The sequence below is a fragment of the Scyliorhinus canicula genome, chromosome 1 (assembly GCF_902713615.1).
Source record: "Scyliorhinus canicula chromosome 1, sScyCan1.1, whole genome shotgun sequence".
NCBI classification, from domain to species: Eukaryota; Metazoa; Chordata; class Chondrichthyes; order Carcharhiniformes; family Scyliorhinidae; genus Scyliorhinus; species Scyliorhinus canicula.
The window spans coordinates 270,491,182-270,503,983 of record NC_052146.1 but is presented as its reverse complement, the minus strand read 5'-3'; the positions used below and the strand labels follow the sequence as shown (position 1 = coordinate 270,503,983).

At 50.8% G+C, this 12,802-nt stretch overlaps 1 protein-coding gene across 2 annotated transcripts in view; it reads left to right on the top strand.

Annotated features, from left to right (window-relative positions):
• Positions 1 to 12,802, top strand: part of prkcea (protein kinase C, epsilon a) — a 697,348-nt gene that overhangs the window by 646,559 nt on the left and 37,987 nt on the right. For both annotated transcript variants that reach the window (XM_038813231.1, XM_038813238.1), the window contains one exon: positions 1,642 to 1,830. In XM_038813231.1, coding sequence (XP_038669159.1) covers positions 1,642 to 1,830 — 189 coding nt within the window. The remainder of the gene's footprint in view (positions 1 to 1,641; positions 1,831 to 12,802) is intronic.

Sequence of the window (12,802 nt, the reverse complement as noted above, 5' to 3'; positions counted from 1 at the left end):
AGTTCCCAAATGAGTTCCACAAATTAACCACCTTTTGCCGGAAGTAGTTCCTCCTCATCTCAGTTTTAAATCTACCTCCTCTCATTCTTCTAAACTCCAGCAAGTATGAGCCCAAACTGTTTAATCTCTCATGCCTTTTTTATTACATGCTACACCTACATACCAACTTTCTGCGATTCATGAAAAAAGACACCCAGATGCCTCTGCTCAGACACATTTTAAACCTGCTTTCCATTTAGATAATAATTTGCCTTTTTATTTTTATGGCCAAAAGGGATAACCTTACATTTATCCACATGTAACTCCATCTGCCAGATTTTGGTGCATTGTCCTTGCCTATCTATATCCGTCTGTAAACTCAATGGGAGCAATTTTACGGAAAGGGAACAAAGACCCATAGCGAGCACTTTTAGCGTCGAATTTCCCAATGCTCACAATGCCGAGAAGCACAAGGCTATAAAATGCCACATTCATTGATAGAAGGCCTCAGCGGGGAACGCACGGCCGAGGCCGCCCATAGCCCCATTTTGTGCATTGAGGAGCTCCGCTCGCCGGAACCCCTCAGTGTGGCGGGATTTCAGGACGCCATTTAAAAATCCAATCTCCTAGCCCCCCCCCCCCGATGCAACCCCCTACCCACCAAGCCCAAATGCAATATGGGAGGGTCCCCCCCCCCCCCCCCCCCATGTGCCTCCCTCCATCAACCACACAGGGCACAGAAAATGCCAACTTGGAACCTTGGCAGTGCCAACCTGGCACCCTGGCAGTGATAGGGTGGCATCACCCTTCCCAAAGGGCATGCACCTGGGGGCCTCCGATATCTACTGGGAGACCCGCACGAGTGCCATTCCACCTGGTCTCCATTTCTGGAGACACGTACTAAACGGTGCACGCCCGAGATCTCCGAGGTGAAGGGGATTGATCCCACACCCCGGATAACTTGGGAATCTGCACTTAAAGTAAGACTAACTGTCTCAGATTTGCTAAAAAAAAGAAAGGGATCCTGCCCATAATGGGTGGGATTTACATTGCAACAACTCATGAGATTGCGTTAAATCCCGTGTGGTGCTGTGAGCCGGGTAGATCTAAGGAACAGGATGTCCCAGCTTCTGTCAGCCACACTGCACCACAGTGATCTGCTTTTTGGGCGCAGCGTGACCATTGGATCGTGCCCATTGGGTTTGGTATTGACGTTGCAGCATTTTTACATTTATCTTTTTAATGATTCATAATTCCTTACCCTTAAAGTTCCCTTATCTGCTCCTCTAAGAGGATCAAGAGAATTTCCAGTTAATGCACACTGCCTGCATACAATTAACAACTACCCATCTTTCTTTCATCTCTGCCCAAATTAATTTCGTCCCCATTATTTATGAAGGTTATTTGTTGTTTAAGAGGAGTAGATGATTTGTTAAAAACAGGTCAAAAGGTATTCAAACAACAAATTATAAAAACTGTCCATTTATGACCATCCTAGAAAACCCATGAGAAAATACTGGAAGCTTTGAGTAAAAATGTTGTGCATCAAGGAAGTGGCTAGAGGGTAAACATTCTCAAAGTGACGGTCTAAAATAAGTAATGAATTGTATCAGCTGAGCAGTGCAGTACATTCGTTTAACATCTGCTTGTCTTTCTGAATAGATCCTACAAGAATTAGAGTATGGCCCTTCAGTGGACTGGTGGGCTTTAGGGGTCCTGATGTACGAGATGATGGCCGGCCAGCCACCTTTCGAGGCTGACAATGAAGACGACCTATTCGAGTCCATCTTACACGATGACGTGCTCTACCCAGTCTGGCTCAGTAAGGAAGCAGTCAGTATTCTGAAAGCGGTGAGTTCCTCACCCCATTTCTACTGTTGTCCACAACCCCACCCCCCAATCCCCCCACCTGTCCCTTGCCACAATTTTGCTTTGAATTAGTTGCAATTAAAACTGGATTTATCAACTTTGCATATCCACCAGTGGGAGTTGAAACACAGTTCATAGTGTCACGGCTAGGACACGAGGGCTTGGGATAAATTACACAACTTGTGGGAAAAGGACAGAATGTTTTGTGATGTGTATATGTTTATACTGGCTTATATTTACACAGCAGAGAGATCTGTTCCTTCCAAACTTATCAAATGCCACAAATATTATCTGTTTTGCTGCCAGCTGGTGGGACAAAGTTTTAAGATATTTTGTCCAACGATTCCAATTAACGAGTTACCAGCAACCTCCGAGCAATGTGGCCCAGGGGGTAATTGCTAAGACTTCTGGTCATCTGTGAACACTAACCCCCCCCCCCCCCCCCCCCACCCCCCCCCCCCCCCCCCCCCCCCAGTCTGAAGTTCAGTTTGCACTCTCTATTCTGCCTCAGAGTTGGGAAACTTATGGGGAGTTGAGGGGACAGCAACAAGTAAAGAGAGAGTGGGGAGTGATTTGTGGGAAAAGTGGGAGAAATGGAGAGAAGCTACAATGACAACTTGTTTATGGCTTTTAGAGAACTTTTTTTTTTAAATAATTTTTATTGAGAAATTTTGATTTTATACAACAATAACGCACCTTAGTAAAATACCGAAAATAACAATAATATTAACAATCATATACATTCGCCCCATCCCCATGAACAACCCAGCATTTTAACAACAACGCAAATTAACACACTATAAAGTTACAGAATAAACACTACAATAATGCACCCCCCCCCCCCCCCCCCCCCCCCCCCCCGGGTTGCTGCTGCTATTGACCCAGTTACCTATCTCTGAGCCAGGAAGTCCAGAAAAGGCTGCCATCGTTTATAGAACCCTTGTATTGATCCTCTCAGGGCAAATTTGACCTTTTCCAATTTTATAAATCCCGCCATGTCACTGATCCAGGTCTCCACGCTTGGGGGCCTTGCATACTTCCATTGTAACAGAATCCTTCGACGGGCTACTAGGGACGCAAAGGCCAGGACACCGGCCTCTTTCGCCTCCTGCACTCCCGGCTCCACCCCAACCCCAAAAATCGCGAGTCCCCACCCTGGTTTGACCCTGGATCCAACCACCCTCGACACCGTCCCCGCCACCCCCTTCCAGAATTCTTCCAGTGCTGGGCATGCCCAGAACATATGGGCGTGGTTCGCAGGACTCCCCGAACATCTGGTGCACCTGTCCTCACCCCCGAAGAACCTACTCATCCTAGTCCCGGACATATGGGCCCGGTGCAGCACCTTAAATTGGATGAGACTAAGCCTCGCACATGAGGAGGAGGAGTTGACTCTCTCCAAGGCCTCCGCCCAAGTCCCATCCTCTATCTGCTCCCCGAGTTCCTCCTCCCATTTAGCCTTCAGCTCCTCCACTGACGACTCCTCCACCTCCTGCATTATATTATAGATGTCAGACACCTTCCCCTCTCCTACCCACACCCCCGAAAGCATTCTGTCCATCGTCCCCTGCGAGGGCAGCAAAGGGAATCCCTCTACCTGTCGCCTAGCAAACGCCTTTACCTGCAGGTATCTGAACATGTTCCCCTGGGGAAGGCCAAATTTATCTTCCAGTTCCCCCAGGTCCGCAAACCTCCCGCCAATAAGCAGGTCCCTCAATTTGCTGATGAACCGATGGTTGCCACCCAGTGGAGCCTCCATCGAGCCCCCTGATTCCCCCCGATGCCGTCTCCACTGTCCCCAGATTCTTAGGGTCGCCGCCACCACCGGGCTCGTGGTAACCCTCTTGGGGGAGAGCGGCAACGGTGCCGTTACCATGGCACCCAGGCTTGTACCTCTACATGACGCCATCTCCATTCTTTTCCACGCCGCCCCTCCCCCCTCCATCACCCATTTACGCACCATTGACACATTGGCTGCCCAATAGTACCCCAGAAGGTTGGGCAGCGCCAGCCCGCCTCTATCCCTTCCTCGCTCCAGGAATACCCTCCTCACTCTCGGAGTCCCATGTGCCCACACAAAGCTCAGAATACTGCCGGTCACTCTCCTAAAGAAGGCCCTGGGGATAAATATGGGCAGGCACTGAAAAAGGAACAAGAACCTCGGAAGCACTGTCATTTTGACGGACTGCACCCTCCCCGCCAACGACAATGGCAGCATGTCCCACCTCCTGAACTCCTCCTCCATCTGATCTACCAGTCTGGTAAAGTTATGCTTGTGGAGAGTCCCCCAGTCCCTGGCCACTTGCACCCCCAGGTACCTAAAGCTCACCCCTGCACGCCTAAGCGGGAGCCTACCAATTCCTTCCTCCTGGTCTCCAGGGTGCACCACAAACACCTCGCTCTTGCCTAAGTTTAATTATAACCTGAGAAGGTCCCAAACTCGGCTAGTAACTCCATCACTCCCGGCATCCCTCCCACCGGGTCCGCCACATACAGTAACAGGTCGTCGACATACAACGACACCCTATGTTCCTCTCCACCTCGCACCAAGTCTCTCCACCTCTCTGAATCTCTCAATGCCATCGCCAGCGGCTCGATTGCCAGTGCAAACAACAAGGGGGACAAGGGGCAACCCTGCCTGGTCCCTCGGTAAAGCCGGAAGTACTCCGACCTCCTCCTATTCGTGGCCACGCACGCCATCGGGGCCTCATATAGCAGCCTTACCCATCTAATGAACCCTTCACCAAATCCAAACCTCCCCAACACCTCCCATAGGTACCCCCACTCCACTCTATCGAAGGCCTTCTCCGCATCCAGCGCCATCACTATCTCTGCCTCCCCCTCAATCGCCGGCATCATAATGACATTCAGCAATCTCCGCACATTCGTGTTCAGCTGCCTTCCCTTCACAAAACCTGTCTGGTCCTCATGCACAACCCCTGGCACACAGTCCTCTATCCTGGTGGCCAAGATTTTTGCCAGCACCTTAGCATCCACGTTGAGGAGAGATATGGGCCTGTATGAACCACACTGCTGGAGGTCCTTGTCCTTCTTTAAAATTAACGAGATCAGCGCCCGTGACATCGTCGGGGGCAAAGTCCCCCCTTCCCACGCTTCGTTGAGTGTCCGCACCAGCAAGGGGCCCACTAGGTCCACGAACTTTTTATAAAATTCCACCGGGAACCCATCCGGCCCCGGTGCCTTCCCTGACTGCATCTGCCCGATCCCCTTAACTAGCTCCTCCAGCTCAATCGGCGCACCCAGCCCCTCCACCTTCTCCTCCTGCACCTTCGGGAAAGAAAGCCTGTCAAGGAACCTCTCCATTCCCCTCCTCTCCCCTGTTGGCTCCGACTGGTACAGTTCCCCGTAAAAGTCCTTGAAGACCTCATTCACCTCTACCCCCTTCCGCACCACATTCCCACTCTTGTCTCTCACTCCAGCAATCTCCTTAGCCGCATCCCGCTTACGGAGCTGATGAGCCAGCATCCTACTCGCCTTTTCACCATGTTCGTACACTGCCCCTTGTGCCTTCCTCCACTGTGCCTCAGCCTTTCTAGTGGTCAGCAAATCAAATTTAGCCTGCAGGCTGCGCCTCTCCCCCAACAGTCCCTCCTCTGGTGCCTCTGCATACCTCCTGTCCACCTCCAGCATCTTTCCCACCAGTCTATCCCTCTCACTCCTCTCGCTCCTCTCCCTGTGTGCCCGGATGGATATCAGCTCCCCGCGAATTACTGCCTTCAGGGCTTCCCAGACCATCCCCACCTGAACCTCCCCCGTATCATTCCCCTCAATACTTGCCCGGACCCTCCTACACACCTCCTCCTCCGCCAACAACCCCACATCCAACCGCCACAACGGACGTTGGTCTCGCACCTCCCCCATTTCCAACTCTATCCAATGCGGAGCGTGGTCAGAGATTGCAATGGCCGAATACTCGGCCTCCTCCACTCTCGGAATCAGTCCCCTACTCATTACGAAGAAATCTATCCGAGAGTAGACCCTATGTACGTGGGAGAAGAAAGAGTACTCACGTGCCCTCGGCCTCACAAACCTCCATGGATCCACTCCACCCATCTGATCCATAAACCCTCTCAGTACCTTGGCCGCCACCGGCCTCCTACCCGTCCTAGAGCTGGACCGATCCAGTGAAGGATCCAACACCGTATTAAAGTCCCCCCTATGATCAGACCTCCCGCCTCCAGATCCGGGATCCGTCCCAACATACGCCTCATAAAGCCCGCATTGTCCCAATTTGGGGCATACACACTAGCCAGTACCACCTTCTCTCCTTGTAGCCTGCCCCTAACCATCACATACCTACCCCCCTTATCCGCCACCACCTCCGATGCCTCAAACAACACATTTTTCCCCACCAGAATCGCCACTCCCCGGTTCCTCACATCCAACCCCGAGTGGAAAACCTGCCCCACCCATCCCTTCCTCAGGCGGACCTGGTCCGCCACCCTCAGGTGGGTCTCCTGAAGCATTGCCACATCCGCCTTTAGCCCCTTCAGGTGAGCCAGTACCCTTGACCGCTTCACCGGCCCATTCAACCCTCTCACATTCCAGGTGACCAACCGGATCAGAGGGCATCCCGCCCCCCTCCCCCGTCAGCTAGCCATAGCCCGTCGACTGCCCGCCCCAGGCCAGCGTCCCCTGCTCGACCCCGTCCCCATAGCGACAACCCCTCACCTCTGTCCCCCCAGCCCCCACCAGCTCCTTCTTGACCCTACCAGCAGCAACCCGGTATTCCCCTTTCCCCCCCTCCCTTCCCCCCCAGGCTAGGAACCCTCCCAGCCGCGAACCGTCCTCCATTGTACTTCCGTGGGTCAGCTAACTTCTGCTGACCCCGGAAACTCCCGCCAATAGCCCGACCCGTCCCGAAGTGGGATCATCCCCCAATCTATCCCTCCTCCTGGCACCGCTCCAGCGCGGGGAAGAACCAGTTAAGGCCCCACCTCCCCCGTCACCATCTCCGCCCCCCCAGCCCCGCAGCGCGGGAAACCAGAGGAAAGCCCGTGCTTTCGCCCTGCCCCACCACACCCTTCTGACGCAGCTTCCAAATATCAGCCCCCCTCCATACCCCCACTCCGACATAGAATACAACATACCCCCCCGACCCTCCCCGCAAGATACACAGCCCAAACAATGCCCCAAGCACAAAAACAAAAACATAGCAGAACAACCCCCCCGTAAATAACCATATCAAAATTGCAAAAGTACTAAAACAAGAAGAAAAAAACAGAAGAAAAAGAGAACACAGCAACAGCCGAATCCAGCACTAATATCTTACAGCCGACCTCGCAACCCCCAACCCCTAGTTCAAGTCCAGTTTCTCCGTCCGCACGAAGGCCCACGCCTCCTCCGGGGAATCGAAATAATGGTCCCGGTCCGAATAAGTTACCCACAGGCGCGCGGGCGGCAACATTCGAAACTTTATCTTTTTTCTATAAAGCACCTCTTTCGTCCGATTAAATCCGGACCGCCGCTTAGCCACCTCCGCACTCCAGTCCTGGTAGATCCGCACTACCCCATTCTCCCAATTGCTGCTCTTCACCTTCTTGGCCCAGCGCAGCACGCAGTCCCGATCACTGAACCGGTGGAACCTCCCCAGCACCGCACGCGGGGGTTCATTCTCCTTAGGCCTCCTGGCCAGTACTCTGTGTGCTCCCTTCAGCTCCAGGGGCAGATGGAGAGACCCGGCCCCCACTAGCGAACCCAGCATTACAGCCACATAGGCTGTCAGGTCCGATCCCTCCAGCCCCTCCGCAAGGCCCAAGATCCGCAGGTTTTTCCGCCTCATGCGGTGATCCAGCTCCTCGAAGTGTTCCTGCCACTTCTTGTGGAGTGCTTCGTGCCCCTCCACCTTACTCACGAGGACCACGGCCTCCTCCTCTCGTTCAATGGCCTGCGTCTGCAACTTCTTGATGGCAGCACCCTGGGTGGACTGAATCTCTGACAGCCTTCTGTTTGTTTCCTGCAGAGAGCTCAGTACTTCATCCTTGAATTCTTTAAAGCAGCGCAGGAGATCAGTTTGTTGTTTCTGGGCCCAGAGTCTCCACTCCCCTGGAGCTTTGTCAGTGGCCATCTTGGATCCCTTCCCCCGTTTTTTCTGAGGAGCTGCTGCTGTTTTTTCCACCTTTCCACTCCGAGTTCGAGTCATGGACTGCAGGGAAAGTCGTTCAGCACACCTTCCCCCACCGGGAGACGTTGAAAAATTTCCGTTTTGGGCTCTCAAAAGAGCCGAAAAATCTCTTTAAAACGGGAGCTCCCACCTGTGTGGCTTATCGCTGCATAACTGCCACCGGAAGTCTTTTAGAGAACTTTTTAAGGTAAAGTTCAAGCACAGATTGGAAATGGGTTCTTTATGATATTTAAAATAATTGAACAGAAAACAAGGCCATTGCAGGGTGTAAATTGAGGTGGTCAACTTACCAGCCCATAACTGCTCCCCCTCCAGTTGAATCTGCCTGATATAGGCCGGCCCAAGGACCTGACTAAATCAGCCAGGAGTCTCATTGATCTGTGCAAATTTGAGTCCTCCAATGAGGACCTTACGCAATCTAGACTGCCGGCTTGTTGGAGAGTGTGTGTTGAATTCTCCCCTTAGTAAAGATTGGTGATCAAGAGAAAGATGCCTCCAAAATATAGGCCTAAAGTTATTTTTGTGGGGTCAGAAGGAGCAGAATCTACCTTTCAGCTAGCCAGGCGGGCCTCCAATCCACCCAGTATCGTGTCAGTCCAGAGCCAGGAAGCCCATCTAAGGTCCCACCAATGGAATTTTATAGGATTCAATATGAACGGAGCCACGCAAAAATTAAAATTGAATTCTAAATCACGAGTGGCATAGCTCCCTTCAGAGCGGTCAGAGCCTAGACATTTTAGACCAGAAAAACAACTGAAACAGTAATGTTTGGTGACTTCCATCCAACATGTCCATTAGCAATCCATTTGATGCTGCTTTCTTAACATTAAATCCTGGCCACTGTAAAATTGGTCAATGTGGTGTAAGATACCATGGAAGCCCATTAAAGAAAACCGTATAAATAGCTCACTAGATAATCAAAGAGGTTTATGGAGAACAGAAAAAAGTATTAAGTGTAAATGGGTGAGATTAAGATCTATCAAAAAAGTGTTAACGTTTCAGGTCAATGATCTTCCATCAGAGTTCTGATGAAAAGTCATCAATCTGAAACTTTGCTTGGAATTTAGTGGTCAAGGTGAGGGGGACTCCCCCAGCTGGAATGCTGGTGGCAACCCTGCCACAGCCTTTTTCTGCAGGGCCAGTGGTATTAAGTCCCAATTGGATACTTACAAAGAACAAAGAAAAATTACAGCACAGGAACAGGCCCTTCGGCCCTCCAAGCCTGCGCTGATCCAGATCCTCCATCTAAAACTGTTGCCTATTTTCTAAGGATCTGTATCCCTCTGCTCCCTGCCCATTCATGTATCAGTCTAGATACATCTTAAATGACGCTATCGTGCCCGCCTCTGCCACCTCCGCCGGCGATGCGTTCCAGGCACCCACCACCCTCTGCGTAAAGAACTTTCCACGCACATCTCCCTTAAACTTTTCCCCTCTCACCTTGAACTCGTGACCCCTAGTAATTGAGTCCCCCACTCTGGGGAAAAAGGTTCTTGCTATCCACCCTGTCTATACCTCTCATGATTTTGTAGACCGCAAAGAGGCCCCCCTCAACCTCCATCTCTCTAATGAAAATAATCCTAATCTACTCAACCTCTCTTCATAGCTAGCGCCGTCCATACCAGGCATCATCCTGGTGAACCTCCTCTACACCTTCTCCAAAGCATCCACATCCTTTTGGTAATGTGGCAACCAGAACTGTACGCAGTATTCCAAATGTGGCCGAACCAAAGGCTTATACAACTGTAACATGACCTGCCAACTCTTGTACTCAATACCCCTTCCGATGAAGGAAAGAATGCCGTATGCTTCCTTGACCACTCTATCGAGCTGCGCAGCCACCTTCACGGTGCAATGGACCTGAACACGCAGATCTCTCTGTACATCAATTTTCCCCAGGGCTTTTTCATTTACCGTATAGTTCGCTCTTGAATTCGATCATCCAAAATGCATCACCACCGCCCAACTCTCCAATCTATCTATATTTTGCTGTATTCTCTGACAGTCCTCCTCGCTATCTGCTACTCCACCAATCTTAGTGTCATCTGCAAACTTGCTAATCAGACCACCTATACCTTCCTCCTGATTATTTATGTATATCACAAACAACAGTGGTCCCAGCACGGATCCCTGTGGAACACCACTGGTCACAGTTCTCCGTTTTGAGAAACTCCCTTCCACTACTACTCTCTGTCTCCTGTTGCCCAGCCAGTTCTTTATCCATCTAGCTAGTACACCCTGGATCCCATGAGACTTCACTTTCTCCATCAGCCTACCATGGGAAACCTTTTCAAATGCCTTACTGAAGTCCATGTATATGACATCTACAGCCCTTCCCTCATCAATCAACTTTGTCACTTCCTCAAAGAATTCTATTAAGTTGGTAAGACATGATTTTCCCTGCACAAAACCATGTTGCCTATCACTGATAAGCCCATTTTCTTCGAAATGGGAATAGATCCTATCCCTCAGTATCTTCTCCAGCAGCTTCCCTACCACTCACGTCAGGCTCACCGGTCTATAATTACCTGGATTATCCCTGCTACCCTTCTTAAACAAAGGGACAACATCCCCATTTCAGATTGGTCCTACATTCCCGATATTCGTACAGAGCTTCGTCTGTCTTCAGTCGCCTAGACGTTATGTATGCTTCCTTTTTCCTCTCAGCTAGTCTCACAATTTCACCTGTCATCCATGGTTCCCTAATCTTGCCATTTCTATCCCTCATTTTCACAGGGACATGTCTGTCCTGCACTCTAAACAACCTCTCTTTAAAAGCCTCCCACATATCAAATGTGGATTTACCTTCAAACAGCTGCTCCCAATCCACATTCCCCAGCTCCTGCCGAATTTTGGTATAGTTGGCCTTCCTCCAATTTAGCACTCTTCCTTTAGGATCACTCTCGTCTTTGTCCATGAGTATTCTAAAACTTACAAAGTAATCCCCGATTGAAACTTCAACCACCTGGCCGGGCTCATTCCCCAACACCAGGTTCAGTATGGCCCCTTCCCGAGTTGGACTATCTACATACAGCTCGAGAAAACACTCCTGGATGCTCCTTACAAGTTCTGCTCCATCTAGACCTTTGACACTAAGTGTATCCCAGTCAATTTTGGGAAAATTAAAATCTCCTATCACCACCACCCTGTTGCTCCTACATCTTGCCATAATCTGGGTACATATTTGTACCACAATCTCACGCTTGCTGTTGGGAGGTCTGTAGTACAGCGCCAACATTGTTACCACACCCTTCCTATTTCTGAGCTCTGCCCATATCGCCTCACTGCTCGAGTCCTCCATAGTGCCCTCCTTCAGCACAGCTGTGATATCCTCTCTGACCAGTAATGCAACTCCTCCATCCCTTTTACCTCCCTCTCTATCCCGCCTGAAGCATCGAAATCCTGTGATATTTAGTTGCCAATCATGCCCTTCCCTCAACCAATTCTCAGTAATAGCGATAACATCATACTCCCAGGTACTAATCCAAGCCCTAAATTCATCTGTCTTATCTACTACACTTCTTGCATTAAAACAAATGCACCTCAGACCACCAGTCCCTTTGCGTTTATCATCTGCTCCCTGCCTACTCTTCCCCTTAGTTACGCTGACTTAATGATCCAGTTCCTTACAGGCTTTAGTTACTACCTCCTTACTGTCCACTAACCTCCTCATTTGGTTCCCATCCCCACATTAGTTTAAACCCTCCCCAACAGTGTTAGCAAAAGCACCCCCAAGGACATTGGTTCCAGTCCGGCCCAGGTGTACACCGTCCAATTTGTAGTAGTCCCACCTCCCCCAGAACCGGTCCCAATGTTCCAAAAATCTGAACCCCTCCCTCTTGCACCATCTCTCAACCCACCCATTCATCCTACCTATTCTTTCATTTCTACTCTGACTACCACGTGGCACTGGTAGCAATCCTGAGATTACTACATCTGAGGCCCGACTTTTTAACCTGGCTCCTAACTCCCTAAATTCTGCTTGTAGGACCTCATTCTCTTTTTTATCTATATCATTAGTGACTATATGCACCACAACAACTCACTGTTCACCCTCCTCCTTCAGAATGTTCTGCAGCTGATCTGAGACATCACTGACCCGTGCACCTGGGAGGCAACATACCATTCGGGAGTCTCGTTTTCGACCACAGAACCGCCTATCTACTCCCCTTACAATTGAATCCCCTATGACTATAGCCCTTCCACTCTTTTTCCCGCCCTTCTGTACAGCAGAGCCAGCCATGGTGCCATGAACCTGGCTACTGCTGCCTTCCCCTGGTGAGCCATCTCCCCCAACAGTATCCAAAACGGTATACCTGTTTTGGAGGGAGATGACCGCAGGTGACACCTGCACTGCCTTCCTGCTTTTTCTCTGCCTTTCCTTCCTGTCGTCGAGCTTCCTGGCTTGTGGAGGGTGGACATGCCGCTCCCAAGAGCTGCTGGATGATCAGAGATGGGCAGCTCTCTAGCATCAGCAGAGCACTGGGAGGGATGACCAGCGCCGGGCCTGGAGCCCAGACAGAGGCTTGGTGATGGTGCCCCAGAGATAAGGCATGGGTTTTCTGGAACCAGATAGGGAGGCCCTGACTGAATGAGGAAGGGGAGTTATTATTCAGGGTTTTGGACCCCCATGTCTCCCACCGCCACCACTAGTGTGCGGGGCTTGCTTAGCAAATTGCCCACATGTCTAGACCCTGATTAAATGGCCTCTGGTTAAATACAGGCAGCGACGAGATCAAACACTTAAGTGTACTCTTGAGGGTGTCAATTGGCCTTTAGGTGGGGAGGCCCTTGGAGGGAGATGGGCGG